The sequence below is a fragment of the Talpa europaea genome (assembly GCF_964194135.1).
Source record: "Talpa europaea genome assembly, chromosome: 1".
NCBI lineage: Eukaryota > Metazoa > Chordata > Mammalia > Eulipotyphla > Talpidae > Talpa > Talpa europaea.
Genome location: NC_140073.1, coordinates 73,873,268 through 73,892,205, shown reverse-complemented (window position 1 = coordinate 73,892,205; position 18,938 = coordinate 73,873,268). Strand labels below are relative to the sequence as shown.

The window sequence follows — 18,938 nt, the reverse complement described above, 5'->3', positions numbered from 1 at the left end:
AAGAAAGAAAAAAGAGAGGCACCTGCATGATCACAGGCGAGCTGCCTGTTTCTGGTATATGTTCATCTGGATTATTAGTTAGCCTTTAACTGGGTTGCCTGCTTTGGTGCTTGTCCCGCTGTGGTCTGTGTTTGGTTGGGAAAGTATAAAGTGGGGAAAGCACTTTAGCCAGCAGGATCCCTATTATGATCTTCTCAAAACCCTCCAGTGGTTTCCAACACAGGTCCGCTTCCTCACCCTAACTAATCTGCTTGGCCAACGGCTGCCTCAAGGCCTTTATCCTGCCATCTCCCTCTGCCTGGAATTCTGCAGGGATCTGTGTGACCCAGTCCCTCATTATCATAAAGTTGCAACCACCACCACCACAACCCCCCACGCAGACACTCTGGACCAGCCTTCCTTCTCAGTTGGCACACGGACGCGACATGCGCTGCAGTTTACACATTTACCTCGTTGGCATCTTTTCCCCATTGGCGTGTAGCTCTAAGGAGGCAGGTTCTTCTGTTTTGACACTGCTGTATTCCCAAGGCCTGCCCCATTGTAGACAATCAAATAATTCTTGGCAGAATGAATTAGTCAACAGGGATTTATCTTCCTCACGGGAGAAGAAATATGTAGGCAAGAGGTCCCCTGTTTGGCTCAGCAGCTCATCACGTCTCCAGGCGTCAGGCGCTCCATCTTTTCACTCTGCTCAGCTTGCTGTGTTATGATGTTTCTTCTCAGAGTCTCAAAATGGCTGAAGAGCTCCCGCCACCTTATACTTTCCCAACAAAACCAGCAGCTTTCCAAATGCACCTTTTGCTGGTTACCATCAGCACAAGTCTCCTCTCTGTGTGGCCACAGGGGCTTAGACACCCATCTGTATTCCACTCTTGGGGCATGGAAATCAGATTCCCACGACTGCTTCGGAACCAGAACTGCCTCTAGGATTCCTCTCCTGGGCCTGGGCCAGGGCTCATTGCCCCCCAGCCAGCGCAGCACAGAGCCAGCTTGCCTGGTCAGGAAAGAGCCACCTGCTCTTGCAGGGGGTTAATGGTTCCCCTGGGACCATGGCTCAGAGGTACCATCTGCATCTTTTGTAGCCCATAAGCTAGAGAAACAGGGGTGCGCTGTGACATTCAGGAGATGGAGACAACCCTGCAGCAGCCCCTGTCTGTCCTCAGGGCTTTGCCACTTCACAGACCACTTCCCTCTCTTGCCTCCTCCCTGTTGCCCCAACACTCACACAACCCAGGAGACCAGTCCTTGCTGCTGCAGCTTCTGTGTCTCCCCAGTGTTGTTCCACCGGAAGAGGAGAGGCCTCTTTTCACTTCCCTATTCCCCCAGATCCAGGAAAAGGAGATTTTAACTACTTCTGACTCAATGCTTTGCTATTCTCAAGGAAAGCAAATTTTAGAAAACTAAGCCAAGTTAAAATTTAAAAACTTTTATTTCTTCAAATAGATAATGTATGTGCATGGTACAAAATTTTGAGGTACAAAAAAGGTATACAGTGAAAGGTTAATTCCCACCCCAATTCCCAGAGGCTACCAGGGTTGCCAAGTGGCTGGGCATTTCCCAGAGACACCTGGGCACAGCAAGCAGCTGTGTTTGATACACACGCAGAGATACACACACACACACACACACACACACACAGACATAGACCCACTACATGCTTTTCTCCTTCCCTTCCTCTTTTAAAGACAAATACAGCAAGAGCCTCTTCCCCGACCCCCCAACCATGCATGCTGGTTGTCATTCCCTGGTAGTATATACAGGACAGCTCCTTTCTTTTCAATTTCTTTTAATATTCCACTGGATGAATGCGTCATACTTTATTTAACCGTTTTCCTATGTTGGTGGTCGTTTCCAACTTGTCGCTATTACAAGGCTGCAACGCAAATCCTTGAACAGGGGGATATTCTTAGAAGCAGCATTGCTAGCTCCAAAGATTTGTGCATTTGCATTTTTGATAGATACTGTGCAGCTGCCCTCTGTGGAGGTTGTACAGGTCAGAGACTTCATCAACACTATCCAAGGTCGCCTCCCCTTCCTTCACTCCACGTGGCTGAGTCATTTCAACCAGTCAAGTTACCTTCACATTCATGACAGATTTTGAAGCAAAGCATAGTCATGAGCTAATCTCTGATATTCGTGTGCTCCTTTCCTCTTTCTTTCCCCTCCCCCGGGGAACATCTGTAAGAGGCAATTCCTTTGAAAGATTCCAATCTCTGAGGTCAGGGCCTCACAGACTCCAAGAAAACCCTCTAAAGCTGCTACTCAGCATAAATAAGATGGCTAAGTCTGCTGATGCAGGATGCAAAATTGTAGTTTGGGGAAGCATTATATCCGACCAGAATTCCTAGGTCATCCATTTAGGGGACTGCTAGGTGCTTGCTTTTGGGGCTCTCACACTCCAGAGTTACTCAGATCTCCCAGTGGACCGAGAGAATCAAATAGTGACTTCTGCCACCAAAGTGGGCAGCAGAGAAAGGGGAGGAGGTGGTCAGGGCTGCAGGTTTTGTACAAGTATCAGGTGGATGGGGAAAGCCCCTGCCCATAATCTTAGGAGTAAGTGTCAAGACAGAGGGAACAGCAGAGGCCCTGGCCACGCGCAGGTGTGAGCTTGTTATGTTGGAGGAACTGATGTGAGGCTGGGGTGAAGAACCCCGAGGATCCCTCACATTGTCAAAGACACTGCAGACCAGCTACTCAAGGTTTCCTGTTTTCACACATTTTTTGTGTGAAGAAGAGAGCCTGTTATACTTTCTCTGCAGCATTTTCAGCCCACCAGCACATACAAGAGTATGCTCTGGACTGGGGCGAAAGGACCAAGCTGGGGGCTGGGCATCACCGACACAGCCCAACTGGATGGTGCCCAGCCACATGGACAGGCAGTGGGCACCTCATCCTAGGGGCTGGTTACTGGATTGTTTTGCTCTTTCTTAAACTCTTTCAAGTCAACTACTGACATCTCAGGCTCAGCCTAAGTTAACTGTTCAAACACTACTAGAAAGTACTTCCCTCTGACACCCAAAGACAATAGTCACCTGTCGTGAGGGCACAAGGCCATGCCCAGGCGGCTGACATTAACAAGACACACAGGTCACTGCTTACTTGCGGCACACCCTTTCCCGCAGGTCAGCTCTGGTTGTGACAGGGCGCCTTATGGTACAGCCCGAGGCCACAGAGATGGCACTTTGTGAGGTAGGAAGAGGGCTTCTGAGGCCTTCCCCACCCTCGCCTCCTGTTTCAGGAGGGCCTACGGGCTCCAGCACCATCAGGGAGCAGCTTGGGAAAGGCCTCCTATTAATACCAGCCATCTGCCTTGCGGCTGGTCAGGCTCAGTGGATACGGGCAGGGCCTGGCTGCCCACAGAATACGAGCTGTGGACCTGAACCAATTAAAACCATATACTTCAGAGTCTCAAAAAGTGCTTAGGCCTGGCCGGCTTGGAAGATGCCCTGTTAAAAGGGGAAGACCCCTCTTGTGTTACTGTGACAGCTGTTCTCTAACGCTTGGACCTCCCTCGAGTGCTGGTCACAGACCCTAGTCATAGACCCTAGTCATACAGGGGAGACTGTCAAGCATAGGAAGTAGGCCCCAAGCTTCTCCCCAGATACTTTGTGATCATCTAGCATTGTGCTGCTCACAATGGCTGATTTTGGCTCACACCAAAGCAGCCCCATGTATTCTGTGGAGGCGTGGAAGCGGGGATCCCTGCCCCAGAGGCTGGTAGGGCAGCCCAGGGCTAGGTAGTCAGTCACAGGTAGTCTGCTGTTTGCAACCTCACGGCTCTGCTTGGGCAGAGGACACTGTGTGCTTCCTGGGAAACTGTCCCTTCTGCCTAAAGCACACAGTTCATAAAAGTTAAGGATGTTCCTCTCTTTTTAACTCCAGAAAAGCCTGTGGGCTCAGCGGAATACGCAACCATGTTCTGGCACACAGCCGGATGCAGTCCTGGGAGGTACCCTTGGGTGACTTCTGATCAGAGCCCCAGGGCAGCTCCTAGCCTCTAAGGCCTGACCACCAAGCACCTACACATGAGGCACTGCCCACTGTGGGCACCTGTGGCAAACATGGAATACCAAGACTGGCCCCTGAGGGCTCATTCAAAGCTTGTTCAAGGAATGAAAACTATTAATCTGTATTAGGCCTTGAGGATTAAAAAGAGGGAAAAGAGACCTACTGGTATCTCCCTACACCAAAATCCAACTCAAGGAAAATCTTTAGCCCCCAATAAATGCCCCTGTTTTTAGTAAAAATTATTGTCTGCTTTGGATTAGTCATGTCATACCTGACCTGCTATCAGTGACCCTGGATTGTCCCCTACTCCTCTCCCTCCTTGGACAAATAAAGGAATCATCTCTTTATTGCTCAGAGAGCTGTCAGTCAGCAGGTGGGTCTGAGAGCTTCTCAACATGGCAGTGGAGATGTTTCCCTGAATCTGAAATAATTTACAAACAGTGAAACTGCTGTGACTTCCCCTGCCCTCAAAGCGCCACCTGCTCTTTGGCAACTACTTGGCTCAATGTTCTGGAGCCTTTTCAAAATAAAAAATGACCATGGCCGAAGGGCGAGCCTTAGTGATGTCATGGTCTAGAGAAAGTGCAGCTTCAAATGCTGTCCCCGCCCAGCGCACCAACAGGCCTCATGGCCCTGGCACAGACGCCAACGGCTGTTGCTAATCCAGCACAGGACTGTTTTTTCTAAGTCCATGACATACATTAGGGACCTGAAAATGCAGACGATTTTGTTATTGCACTGAGTGCCCTGTTCACCTGACTCGTTTAAGCTTTTATGTTTTATGGTCCAAATGCGCTGACTGGTATGTATGCAGGTTTATGTAAAACGAAGTGCAAACCTGGTGCTGGGGTTGCCAGATAGGTCGAAGTTGCCAGGTTCCTGAGGGCCAGGGCAGGAGGGGCTCCATGTTTGGTGTGGACTCCTTATTTCCAGGTCACAAAATGACGCCCTCTGCCTTTCCTTCAAGCCCTCGAGTCTGCTCCTCACCCATCTTTCTGGACTGGGCTCTAAGGCCTCTTGCAGAGTCTGGCCCATGCACTTCTCTCCCAACAAGCATGCCTTGTACTTTGCCTGCTCCCTCTTGAGTTTTCCATCATAGTTGTGGCTGTGGCTACTGAAAATGGTCCTCTTACCTACCTCTACTTATTAAAATGTGCTTCTCCCTTCAGACTCCTCCACGAGGCCTCCCACAATCTCCACACACCTCATTGCTCTTCCTCCTCTGATGTGCAGTGGCAGCTGCCCGAGGCCTGTCTCTGGGAATTCTGATCTATCTACTGTCTGGACTGCAGTGGAGTATGTGCCCCGCCCCAGGCTTAGAGTGGACAGCAGGGCACACGCAACACAAGCAGGCTCAGCCCCAGGCTGGCTGTGACTCGAGGGAAAGGGGCCTATGAAGGTGTCATTGTTATTTAAGCATCTTCAAAATAAGCCCTTGTTTTCCATTCTCAATGAAACAAACGTGAGTAGTGTGTAAGGATGAAGATAACAACACTGAGCTGTCATTCTATTTGCTACATCATTAAGCCTGCTGACTGGCACTTTAGGGAGCCAGGAACAAAAGGTACCATGGGCAAGTGAAGAGCCCAAGTCACCAGCACTCACGTGGCTGGCGTTTCTGTTAAGAAAAATCCCAGGTGGCCATGTTCTGGGGCCCACTGGACGACATCTGCTCCCTGGGCCATGCACTGGGTGTAGGGGCTGAGTTACAGATTTCTTTCTCCGTTAGCGCTTACTTCTCAATTAATACTTGTTGACAAATGAATTCCTCTTTATTCAGAGAGTCCATACAAATACAGGTACCTTCATATAGGCAATGTTACTAGAGAAATAAAAGTTGAATCGACACAAAGAGCAAGTCCCACCATAATTCTCCACAGGATGATGGGTGTTATCCAGGCTGCATGTTCACACTGTCTGATTCCAACAACCAACACAGATGAAATGGAAGCAAACAGGAGCAAGAAAACATCCAGGGTGTTGGAATCACCACATCTGCCTCGCTCTATTCAGGGTCACAACCGTTTCATGATCTTGTAGTTGACAGATGGCATTTAAAAAAAAAAAAACATGAGTGACGCACGATGATGGGAGGGGAATGTTCAGGAGGCCTTGGCTTTCACCTTGGACAGCAGCACCTCGTTCTTGCGGCCCTCCTGGAGGGGAAGCAGAGAGTGGTGACTACATTAGCACCCACGTGAGACCCAGGTGGTCTCACTGTCTGTTCCCTGGTCCTTCTGACCACCTAACCCCACCTCCTAGCAGGCCCCACCACAGTGAAATGTCTTCGTGCTGTGCTGACCTCCAATGCCAAAATAGCTAAAATGATGCTTGATTTCTGGACTGTTCAGACTGAGAGGATTGGGTACTATCATCCCAAAGACGTCATGATGTCTCAAACATCTTAAGGGGACAGAAGCAGAAAGCAGAGACAGAGTGTAGGAGTTTAGATAAAAGGCATCCCTAAGTTTACACAGCAGGCAGAAGACACCGAAACGGCTTTTTTTTAAGGTGTTACCAGTGTTGGTTTTTTAAAATATATTTTTTTAATTTATTTTTTTCTTCATTGTTGTCCCCAGAGTTCTCCTGCCACCATGTCACTCGTGAGCCATCACCATATCCCGTGTTCATCCCGCCCCTGTTTTGCTCCCCCTCCTTTGCTGCATGCCTCCGTTCTATGGTCAGCTTGCTAGTTTTGGTGTTTTCTTGATCTTCTGTTTGGCTTCTCTATCTTCCACATATAAGTGAGACCATCTGAGACACAGCAGTGGAAGTTGAGAATATCCTTGGCTTTCAGAAAGAAACTCAGAACTGGGATGAGAGGCAGTCCTCAAAGATACATCTATCTCCACTTCCCCCTTAAAAATGAAGTGTATAAAATCTGTCACTCAGTGCTGAGGGAGATGATGAGGGAGGTCACAGGTCCCACCCTCTGCCTGGGGAATCTGACCTCAGGCAGCTTGAAGTCACCTCTGCATTATTTTGCATTCCTTCTTCAGACATCTTCAAAGACTTTGCTGTGCCTCCTCTGCCCCTTCGTCCCCACAGCCTGGAGAGCTGAGTATACATACTCATACCTGCTAGCACAAATCTCCACCCCTTCCCTGGGCCATGTTACAAGGAACCCTGCTTTAAACTGGGAGGTGACTGTGGTGGTATGAAGGACCTGGAAGGTAGAGCTGAGGGCGCAGGCCTCCAGCATCCCTGCTTCCCTGGAGGTCTACTTACTGTGCAAGAAAAAATCTTTCACCTTTGAGCCCTCGATATCCAACATCCCAGAGTCACACTTTTCATCTCTCTGGGCCTGGCTAGGTGCGCCTCACTCTCTGAGGCCCCTTGTTTTCTGTGGTTCATGGCTGCAATGGTCCTGATTTTACTAGACAGGTGCAATTTACACTTATCTTCTGCTAAGAGATGGGGACCAGCAAGGCTCTTGAGTCGGGAAGACTGAATTCTGTCAGAAGCAAGGTACTCTGACACTTTTTTTTTTTTTTTATAGAGGCATGTTTTATTTATTTGTTTGTTTTGTTTATACATGCACTGGGTACAGTCAGAAGCGCGGGAGGGTGAGAGAACTCACCAGAGCCAGAGCGGGGAGCAGAGCAGGCAGAAGGACCGAAGTACACTGCTGAGGGGAGCAGCGGGCGGCAGGAGAGGTCTGCGCGCCATGTGGGACCCTCCTCAGGTGGCCGGGGAGCAGCTGGGGATCGAACCGGCGCTGCAGAGGCCGCGGGCAGCTTCGCAACCCAGCGCTCAACCACTGCGCCACCGGGGAGGCCCTCTGACACTTTTTTAAGCACATGTTTTTGGAGGACAGAAGCAATTTTCTCTTGGGGGTGGGAAGAGAATAAAGGGCAAGTTGAGTAACATTTGTCCTATTAGGAAAGTTAAGAAAAATTTCCTTTTTACAATTATTGAGAAATGCTTGCTGGGAGGAACCTTCAGTCTCCACTTATTCCCCCAAAGAGGAGAAGGGCAGAGGCGGAACAAGCACAGGCAGAAAGCGATACCATAATACTGCTATGCTACTTTCCCTACTTCTGTGTGTTTTTGAATGTTCGCACAGAAAGATGAAATAATACATAGGTTTCAATTGTTTCACCTCTTCCCTTTTAATGAGGCAAAAAAACCTGAGAAGCATCAAAACACTCCTGCAGCAGAGAGCCCCCACCAGAGCAAAGTCTCATACCTACTGAGTTGATGCTTGAATTTTTCAAGATATTCTAAGCTGTCACCTGGTGTGTGCAAGTGCTCATTAAATTTCATGTGATCTACTAGAAGCTTTTGGGAGACTACAGAATGATACTCTGTTCAAAGCAAATACAAGGATTCCTTTAGGACTTAGATGGCAATTATGAAGCTGGGGCCCCACAGCCCTGTTTCACTTATAGGGAGTTCAGCTCACTCGAGGTGATGTACCCAAAGTGAGCTTCATAAAAATGTATGGTTTGCATCCATCAGTACTAGGCTAGAATTTAAATCTGGGTGATCCTGTAAGAGACAGTGGTTTAGAGACGCTGTTAATTAATGTGCTAGTGTGATTCAGAGTCTATGGTTGTTTCCTGGCTGACTTGTTATTAGCAAACTTTTTGGGGAAGGAAGCCAGTGCAACTTGAGAGATAACCTAATGTCCCAGTTCAAAGAAATCTTGATATCAGAGGAGGCTGGAAGCCAAAATGAGGGCATGACTTGGTTCTACATGGAGAACATAGACACTGGCGGTGCTCAATTAATGTAAGCCAAACCCAGCAAAGGGAACTATTAGGGTGACCAAAGGCCATGTTCTGGATAAAGATACTGTGCTCTGCATGAAGAATAATCATTGCCCAGCACAACTGCTAGGGACCAGGCTGTGATGAGAATATAGAACTCAGGAGGAGACCAAGCAGGTGGGGAGACAGGTAAAGGGGGAAGAACAGAGAGGGTTATAGGTGGACACTCTACCCTGGGATGAACATTCTCATTTTTCAAACTGTTTTTCTACTATAAATAAGATCTCACCTGCAACTGCAGTATACGAAACAGCAGAATTACTTTGGCTGAAAAACTAGGGTAGAGACTGGGAGCAGCAAGCAAGCCCCCCATTACACCAACTCCCCAATACCTGTGGTAACCTCAAGTAACTTGAGCTTATGGAAGAAAGGCTGAGCTTCTGGGATGCTGATAATGGTTGCTAATTTAAATTTCTGAATAAGTGAAAATTTTTTTTTTTTTTGAAAAAAGGACTACTCATTATCCACATTATCTTAATAGAGGCTATTTTAAGATACAACAAGCCATGCAAGTTCTTAAGAAGGTGATTCCCTTAAGTGAAATAAACTTGGCATGTCTTACATGGCCCCTCTGTGCTACTGTGACTTGCTCGGGCAAGCAACAGGGTTCTAGCTGGCTCTGAAGGACCCACCCTTGGTCTTAGTTGTGACAGCAACTGTGCCTTACGGTTGGGAACACAGAAATCTTGACACTTAGCACATCTAAAGGAACTGTTTCCTCTGGAGATCATTCCAGGCCTTCCACCCCCAGAGCCTATAGTGCAAGAATGAGCATTTCAATTTTGTTTTTATTTGCTATGATTGTGACAGCTTATATTTATCCTTCCAACTTATTTGCTTTGTGTTTTTGCTATCAACAGGGCAGTGCCGCTGTGTCCAAGCAAGTTCGGAAATGTAATCCCTTTCCTCTGGGTCTTTTCTCTCTGTGAGTTATTTACACTAAATGGAGGAATAAAGTCTGATTGGGAACAGTGGGTCTTTACTTGTCCCGGCCAGCTCACTCACTGACCCTCTGAAATTTCAGCCCCAAACCCTGCCAGCCACCAGGGGCTCCTGGAAGCAGGGCAGCTGCTCCCCGGGTGCTCATGCCTAACCTGCGCTCCTGCCTGGCTGCCACAGTCTGTTCATGTTCTCCCCATGGCCAAGTTCTCTCCTTCTCTGACTCACTAAGTTAGTCCCTGCAAGGCAAAAATCTGAAGTTTCTTATTTGTTATTAATTTCTAGGGTTTCTGTTTGGTTTTGTTTTCCAGCTTGTTGTCGTCTTCCCCACCAAATGCAAGTTGCGAAACACAGGAACCAATTTGTGTTAGCACCTCATATATCCCTGGCAACATGGTAGAAACAGGAAGAACACTTATTGAAAGGATGAGAGATTTCAAAAAGCCCAAAGGTGGTGAATCCTCAAATTTAAATTACAAAAACAGGGAAGAAGCAATAGTGGAGGGAAAGGAAAAACTTAAGAAGGCATGAAGGAAAAGAGAAGAAAAGTCTTAAAAAATATTCAAGCTGCCCGCAGCCTCTGAGGCGCCAGTTCGATCCCCAGCTGCTCCCCGGCCACCTGAGGAGGGTCCCACATGGCGTGCAGACCTCTCCTGCCGCCCGCTGCTCCCCTCAGCAGTGTACTTCGGCCCTTCTGCCTGCTCTGCTCCCCGCTCTGGCTCTGGTGAATTCTCTCACCCTCCCGCGCTTCTGACTGTACCCAGTGCTTGTATAAATAAATAAATAAATCTTTAAAAAAATTTTTTTTAATAAATAAAAAAAATATTCAAGAATGAAATTATTAGTATGGTAAGAATATATGTTTTATTCTATAGACTGAACACTGGGACATAACCTAGCTTTAGTTCCCCTATACTTTCAGCACTCTCTACACTCACTTAGAGAGAAGGAATTCCTGAAATTATAAAGCTGCTGAGATCCAGGGAAGTGGAAGAATAAAGTCTTCCTTCTGGAAAATCTGTTGAGAGCAAACACTTTTCTTTTTCTTTTCTTTTTTTTAAGATTTATTTATTTATACAAGCACTGGGTACAGTCAGAAGTGCGGGAGGGTGAGAGAATTCACCAGAGCCAGAGCAGGGAGCAGAGCAGGCAGAAGGACCAAAGCACACTGCTGAGGGGAGCAGCGGGCGGCAGGAGAGGTCTGCGTGCCATGCGGGACCCTCCTCTGGTGGCTGGGGAGCAGCCGGGGATCGAACCAGCGCTGCAGAGGCTGCGGGCAGCTTCGCAACCCAGCGCTCAACCGCTGTGCCACCAGGGAGGCCCAAGAGAGCAAACACTTTTCTTTCTGGAACAATGGAAAATAACCCTGCCCAAATGCAGGGAGGAAAAAGAACGGGGCAAATAAAATTCAGTTGAGCGTTGGGTGTTACAGGTGCCAGATACGAACTGAAGCTTTCATCCCTAATCTGCACTCACTAACGAGGTTTGCAGGGATGAGGCCAGCTGCTCTGTGCACGGCTGCTCAGTGGTAAAAAAGATTCAAACGCATGCCCGCCACACACAAAGCTCCTTCTCTTCCCACATAGCTAAGATTGGGGGAAGACAATTTCTAGGTCTGCATCCATAACAAATGCTATCTCCTATAGGAGGCTCCTGATGTGGCTGCTGGTGCCATGTTTTTTGTGAGTTTAATGTGCTTACTAAGTGTTAGGGAACTGGAAAATAAAAGAAGCGATGCCTCTTAGAACATTCAACTAGGGCCTCAAAATGGACCAGAGAACGATGCAGTCTTGAACCATCCACGCGCCATACCTTGCTGTCAGATCACACTGCCAACTTGCTCTTTCCCATTACAGAGCAGCGGGAAACCAAAGAATGCGTTGGTGTTAAGAGGATCGCCTCGAGGTGAACTTAAATCTCACCTGAACCCTCCAAGCCCAGGCCACCCACCCTTCCTCTTACCTCCTTGAACTCTTTCACAGTCTTAAAGTACAGCCTCTGTTTTTCTAACAATTCCAAGTACTGGTCATTCAACTGGTCTCTTCTCATTTTGTTCTCTTGCTTCTTCTTTTCCATCTGTTGAAACATTTAGAAAGGCATGTCTGACCCAGAACTGCCGGCCATATCCAAAGTGCAACTATTAGTAATGTTTTCATGGATTCTTCCTAATATTTTCATTCTAAACATCATTTTTGACATTGGTTTATTTTCTTGCATGATACTGCTCTGAGGCTCTATAATTTATTCAGTAATTCTATTATCAGACCTTAACTGCACTATTTATTTTTTTGTGACTACAAGCAATTTCATAACACAAGGGTTGGTGGTTCTCAACCACAGGCTATTTTGCCTGCCAGGTACACTTGACAATGTCTGGAGAGTTTAGCTTGGCATAGCTGTGAGGAGGGACAGCTTCTGGTGTCTTCTGTAGAGCCCAGTGATGCTGCTAAATATCCTATAATGCACAGGACCGCCCTGTTCAAGAAATTATCTGCTCCAAAATGTTATCTGTGTTGAGATTAAGAAACTCTAATAAATAACTGAGATCATACTATAAAATTATGTATCCGTTTTCATTTAACAAAACTATTTCCATGTTACTATCAACTTTCTACAATTAAAATTTAAAAAATACAACAATTTTCCTGATCATCATTGATTACCCATTTTTTTTTTTTTTCTCTTGGTGGGCAAGTCAGATTGTCTCCAGGATTGTGATATCATAATTAAAGGCAAGACTTTGATTAAAGAGACTTTTTCTATGGTACCTAGAGCTTATTCATTTACCAAGTCTTAAGTGAATACCCTAAATTCTAAAAGCAGTGGTGATAAGAACAGGTCACTGCTCCCAGCATGCACATTCTGGAGAGACCGGCAGTCACCAAATACCCCACACAAAGAACGACACTTAAAATCCCCAACAGTGATTGGGACTGTGAAGACAATGGACAAGGTGAAGCAACAGAGAGGAAGGTGGGGATATGACCCCTGCAGACTGCATGGTCAGGGAGGGCTCTCTGAAGAGGTGGCATTTGAGCAGAGTGGGTGGTGGTATGCAATTTATTTGCAGAGGGTCAGTTACAGCACGGCCCAGTGAGGGCAGAGTCAAGAAGGCGAGAAGGCGAGGGCAGAGTCAAGGTGCTGAGCAGGTGCCTAGTTCGAGGCAGGTGCTCAGGAGCATGCAGAATGAAATCATAAGTACTACCTTACTGTGGCCTCACAGGTCTCTGCTGCCTAAATATTGTTTTTGAGTTACACTTTGGAAAGGAATTCACAGTAAACCCAAGTTAAATTTGAAGTGGATATGCGTTACTCAATAGTAGTCTCCCTTCGCACCACACCTTGGGTGTCTGTTAATCACATAGGTGAGCTGTAATCTAGGGGTCTTAGGTGTCCCTAAGACCTTTTCCAATCTTGTTCAGAGGAAAGGCCACCCCAAACTGGGATTTGTCTGGTTCAATATTAACCTTGTGCCCAGCTTTTGAGTCCACTGGTGATCCTGCGTTCTCCTTGCACAGGTCTGCACAGGGCCAGCTGCCCAGAGTCTGTGCTGAGGGCTTGAGTTTACTGATACTGTCTTGTGCCTAGGTCTTCCCAAAATGGGCAGGCTCCTCTGCAGAACCGGGTTAATGGCCCCGCACACTCAGTTCTGCAGGGACCAGGAACACATTCCCAGAACAGCCAGGAGAGGCCTGCTCTTCCAGGGCCCATACACAGCAAGTCACATTACAGGAAAGAACCCATCTGACCTTCATTCTGCTTTGCTTAATTCCTTCTACAATCTGTTCCATCTGACGTAAAAACTGGTCCCGGGCAGCAGGGGAGGCCATGGCTCTGAAAGAAAAACCAGGAGAGGTAAGACCAGCACACAGCACTGTAAGAAGAGTGAGGCACCTGAACCCAGAGGATGCCCCAAGAAGCAAACAGGTCTTTGCAAGGCAGCTGACCCTTGGGGGCCCCTGGGACCCCAGGCAGGTAAGAATTCTGAACTTCAAGAAAGGCATGAAAATTGGCTTAGCCTTACAATTGACTAATTGTATATTAATCCCTTTTGAATAATAATCTTTTTTCCCATTTTCCTACAATTTTTTAAGTAATATATTTATTTTTTCTAAAAGTAAGATAAAATGTTACTACTATTAAAAAAATATTTTCTGCTTTGAATGATAGATAGCACATACTGATTTAAAAATGAATTCCATTTAGTTTTTAAAAATCTGAGAATTTGGAGAAACTGGAAGACACTCTCACATTTTCCTAAAAACCAGGGCTAGGCAGCCCAGTTCTGTTTCTAGAAGCAGTAGCTAAATGAGTGGACTCCCTCACATCCTAACACATTCCCCTCCACTACCAGCCCTGCAGGGGGAGCCACAGCAGAGGACCAGAGCTCACAGGTGTGAGGGCTGAGAATTCTTCCAGAGGATGAGCTGATGGAGAACAGAATTCACCACAAAACATTCAAGCTGCAGATTCTCAATTATCAGGGGATAAAGATGAAAGCACCTTTTTTAGAAATGTCACAAGGTCATAAGTCACTAATTGAATCTGAATCTTATCAGGGAGCTGTGGGGGTTTTGTTTGTTTTTAATTAGAAATGAAGCTTAAAATTTAAAGCCTGTAATCCAATAAGATCTTAGTCATCGGTCACCTGCCAGGGGACAGTTGACATTTTTGCTGGAAAGGAAGCTGGCCATAAACACAAGGAGCAAGGCTGGTACTCCCTGAACAGTGGGTAGGCCGGTGAGCAAGCCAAAGGCCTGGAAGGACTGGGGTACAGAGGGTCTTGCCACCCAAGTTTTGGAGAAAAAAAATTCATATCTGAATAAAGCAGTTTGGAGGATGCACATTAATGTAAGAACAAAATGTCCTGCAAGGTTTTATCTTTATTTATTTATTTATTTTTAGAGGCATGTTTTATTTATTTATTTTATTTATTGGTTTGTCTGTTTTGTTTATACATGCACTGGGTACAGTCAGAAGCCCAGGAGGGTGAGAGAATTCACCAGAGCCAGAGCAGGGAGCAGAGCAGGCAGAAGGACTGAAATACACTGCTGAGGGGAGCAGCGGGCAGCAGGAGAGGTCTGCGCGCCATGTGGGACCCTCCTCCGGTGGCAGGGGAGCAGCCGGGGATCGAACCGGCGCCGCAGAGGCCGTGGGCAGCCTCGGAACCCATCGCTCAACCGCTGCGCCACCGGGGAAGCCCTCCTGCAAGGTTTTAAAGAATCTTTTTTAAAAATTCTTTTTAAAAGAATTTTACAGATTTCACTTTGAAAATCTGTATGTGCTGAAAACAAAGGGCATTAATCTAATCTCAGCAAGACAAAAATATACAAAGAGATCACAGTAGTTTGGCAGAGCCACAGTACGTGAAAGTTAACTTTCTAGGTGCTCTAAAATTCACTCCAATAATCACTGATTTTTTGCAAGAGTGCAAGGCCCGTGTAAAATAAGGTATGGCTGTACTTGCAGTGGGGGTAAAAGTGCTTGACATGCTCAGCACTCAGTTATTCTTGCTCGACCCCATACTACAGTATGAAGGCTGGACAAAGGGGCAAGGTGCATGGAGGGACTGACAGCCAGCCAGGAGGACTGACAGTACTTACTGTGAGAAGTTCTCATGGATTGAGTTCAGCAGGCTAATCTGGGGAAGAAAGAAGAAACAAAACTCTAAGACGGAAGGTCCCTTTGCTATCTAAACCACTCAAAACCTGTCTTCTGAAAGGAGCACATCTTGTCTGTGCAGATGAAAGTTAACATAAAAAAAAAGCAACATGTTCTTAGTCCCATAGATTTTCCCAGAGTATCTACTGCTTACCCATGACACTAGGAATGGGGGAAAAGGGCTCCTTGAGGGATCCAAACCCTGCCGGAAGATGCTAGGCTATTGGGGCAAGCTGCTACCTCAGCCATCTCCACCGTGCCAAACACTGCACTTTTTTTCAGGGCTATCAGCTTAGCAGAAGGTGAGTAGTGTAGGGAGCAAGAATATCATGTTCTCTCTGTTCCCTTCCGCAAATCTTTCTGCCAAAGTGGCCAGTGGCTGGGCAGCTCCGAGAACCTCCCCAGGAATGCATTATTCCATGCCTCCATTTCCATGGAACCCAGCTTAGCCTGCACTGCAGGACCCCCCATCTGTCTCGGTGATACAGTCTAGGCAGGGATCCAAGTTAGGAATTTAGAAACCTAGGCCCTCTTTCTGGCTGAGTCACTAATTCACCTTGTAAGCATAGGACCTCTATACTTGGACCTCAGATTCAGACTGTAACAGGGAAATGATATTCTTCTCTTTGTGACACTAAACAGATGTTTAAAAGCTGAAATATTATCGGCAAAAATGGACTTGGAATAAAACATACAATTTATTCAAGTGCCAAGTTCTGTGTTAATATGGCTTAGAATTTAAAAGCCTCCACTCCCATACACTACTAGTTTTTAAAAGAATGCAATGACTTTATTTTTTTATTTTTATTTTATATATTTATTACACCATTTTTCATTTTTGCATAATATATGCCTTTTCATCTTGGTTATAATCCCCATACAATTCCCACCACCCTTGTTTTGATCCTATTCCCTTTTCTCCCCCTTGTAGTATGTCTCTGGTTTATAGTTCTTGTTGATTTTGATTTTTACTTCATTATAATTTGTCTTTTTCCTGGTCCCTTACTTAGGTTTTCTAAATTCCTGCTATAAGTGAGACCATCCAGTATTTTTCTTTTTCTTTCTGGCTTATTTCACTGAGCGTGATCCCTTCCAGCTCCATCCATGTTGCTGCAAATTAGAGAGCAGTGACTTTAAACACTGCTGATGAAGGAAGGTGGATCGGCGGGCAAGTCTTCTACTCTCCAGGTAGGAAGACCCCAAGCCAGGACATGGACTAGAACTATCCCCCCAAGTCTGATTTAAATTCTACCAAATACATTCAACTCACTTATCAAATGCTCTGTAAATGTCCATCACTGCATAAAGCTCAGGATACAGAAAAAAAAAGGAACTCAACTCTTCTTCTATGACGAAAGAGATTTCTCTGGTTTAACTGACAACAGGCAATAAAGGTGACAATAATTACAGATGCCTCTATTTGGGTTCAGGCAAAAGATACATCTGTAATATTGCTCTTAATTAAAGTGGTAGGTAGTGCAGGTTGCAAGGTGATAAAAACAAATTCTGTCAACCTCAAGGTGAGGGGGTAGGCAGGGACTTGTATGTGCTGAGAACCACCACCTTGCAAGGAACTTCGCTGTCTCCGCTATAATCCCGTGGAGCAGATGTTAAGCTCATTTTACAGGTGAGGAAAATTAAGGCCAGACTAAAGCCCAAACCTGTCTGACTCCAAAGTTCAATCTCTCTCCACTATACTGAGCTACTCTTTGAAGACCAGGATTATTTTGTTTTGTTTTTTGTAAACATAATTGCACACCCTCCCTAATCATTTCTCGGCCAACTTGGGGGGAGCCCTGAATCATAAATGGAGCTAACCTGAGTGACAGCCAGAGCAATACATAGGCACGTCAGTGCCCATGTTCACCTTTTTTCACTCCTGCATTGAATTTTACATTTCCTTTAGTTCAGACCCATGTTGGTCACTCATAGTTAAATAGCTATTTCCCCCATATAAACTATTAGAACCACAATCCTTATTTCATTGAGCTGGTGATTGAGCTGCCTTCCTTTAGAACTCAAACTCGTTTCACCAACTCCAGGAGCGCCCCCCCCGACCCCACCCCAAGCACCTCTTGATCTTCACTAAGTATTTTTTAATGAGAGCATTACTCATATGGCACCAGGAAACAGCTACCCACCCCATACCAAGGGTGCTCCCATTAAGTCTTGTACTTTCTGATTTTTATCTCAGCACTAGGCAAACAACAGGCACGCCTTTCACTTGAAGTGAATGGATTCCAGATGTAAAATTTCAGGGTCAACAGCACTGATTGGTAAGTGTTCATCTGATTCTCTCTCTCCCTTTTTTTTTTTTTAACAAAGGCTCTTACCTCTTTTTCCAAATACACCTTCTTATCATCCAGGGTATTATATAAAGTGAAGAACTGCTTGGTTTCTTTGTGTACTGCTGAAACTGTAAATGCAAGGGCATCAGCACATGAATAAGAAAATATATGAAAAGCACCCTAAGCATGTTCGCCCCTTGAGGTGCCCCAGCAGGACTGGACCTAGACCCACCCATGGGCTGGCACTCACTTGCTGTCTGTGTGGAAGCCCAACAGCGCACATCGTTGTGCAGAGCTGCTGTGGCCAGGACTGACCAGACCAGTCACAGTGTGGGACAGGTGGGTTTCTCAAAGTACTTTAGGTAGGTGTGCAGGGAAAATGGCATCGATGAGGAAGCCACCACGCCACTCGTCCTGTTAGTGTGGATTCTCCCAACCAACCCCCGCCCCATGGGAGCAGGAACTCTGTCCACTTTTATAAACCATGTGCTTAGCACAGGCCCATCAAGTAGGTCCTCCAAAGTATCTCCTGGACAAATGATGGTCTATTGCAGCACAGAATAAAAGCCTAATATATGTGAATTTTCCTGTGCATGTAAGGGGGGACTTTACTTACCAAGGATCCCAACAGCTTTACCTATAAAATTACTCTGCATTTCTGCCTCTCCTTCTTCCCTCTTCCCTACAGAATGGCTTATGAACAAAAAGCCAATTCTACACTTGTGAGTGTGCAATATTCACCAGAAAATAAGTACTGGGGTAGAGGGTTCTAACCCAAACAGACCCCCTTCTGTGTCTCTCTTATTGCTCTGAATTCCCATAATGTATAGTCATCCAGAGAAAAATAAAATCCAAAGACCTTGATTCATAATCAGGCTTTGAGTCTGTGCCCAGTGCTCCAATTTAGCTCTCGCTAAAAAAATCCTGCTGCCGAACAATTATCAGGCACTGGTCAAGACTGGTGGGGTTGGTATCCTACTGGCTCTTGTTCCCTGAGTACAGGTGCTTCTGGAGGATCATGGGTGGGGTAGGAGAGGCAGAGCAGGACACAGGCTTACCCCACTTCTGCTTTCTTTGAACTATGGTCATTAACATTTACATCTGATTCTTTAAACCAAACTTTCAACTTTACTACCCAGTTAATAGCCATGTCTCTCTAGCTGTGCAGTTCAAAGATGGGTTTGGGTTGGGGACATTTGCTGTACATATTTGGAAATAGAAGAATCTGATACAAGTATTTTATAGCTTAAAAATGTGCCCAATATCAAAA

At 46.1% G+C, this 18,938-nt stretch overlaps 1 protein-coding gene across 1 annotated transcript in view; it reads right to left on the bottom strand.

The window, feature by feature from the left end:
• Positions 1 to 5,729: 5,729 nt before the first annotated feature.
• CCDC93 (CCC complex scaffolding subunit CCDC93) overlaps positions 5,730 to 18,938 on the bottom strand; it is a gene marked incomplete at its 5' end in the record, with an annotated part of 91,873 nt that continues 78,664 nt past the window's right edge. Inside the window, 5 exons of the mRNA XM_084246171.1 lie at positions 5,730 to 6,164; positions 11,682 to 11,795; positions 13,469 to 13,553; positions 15,323 to 15,360; positions 17,714 to 17,796. Coding sequence (XP_084102297.1) covers positions 6,111 to 6,164; positions 11,682 to 11,795; positions 13,469 to 13,553; positions 15,323 to 15,360; positions 17,714 to 17,796 — 374 coding nt within the window. The 3' untranslated portion in view covers positions 5,730 to 6,110. The remainder of the gene's footprint in view (positions 6,165 to 11,681; positions 11,796 to 13,468; positions 13,554 to 15,322; positions 15,361 to 17,713; positions 17,797 to 18,938) is intronic.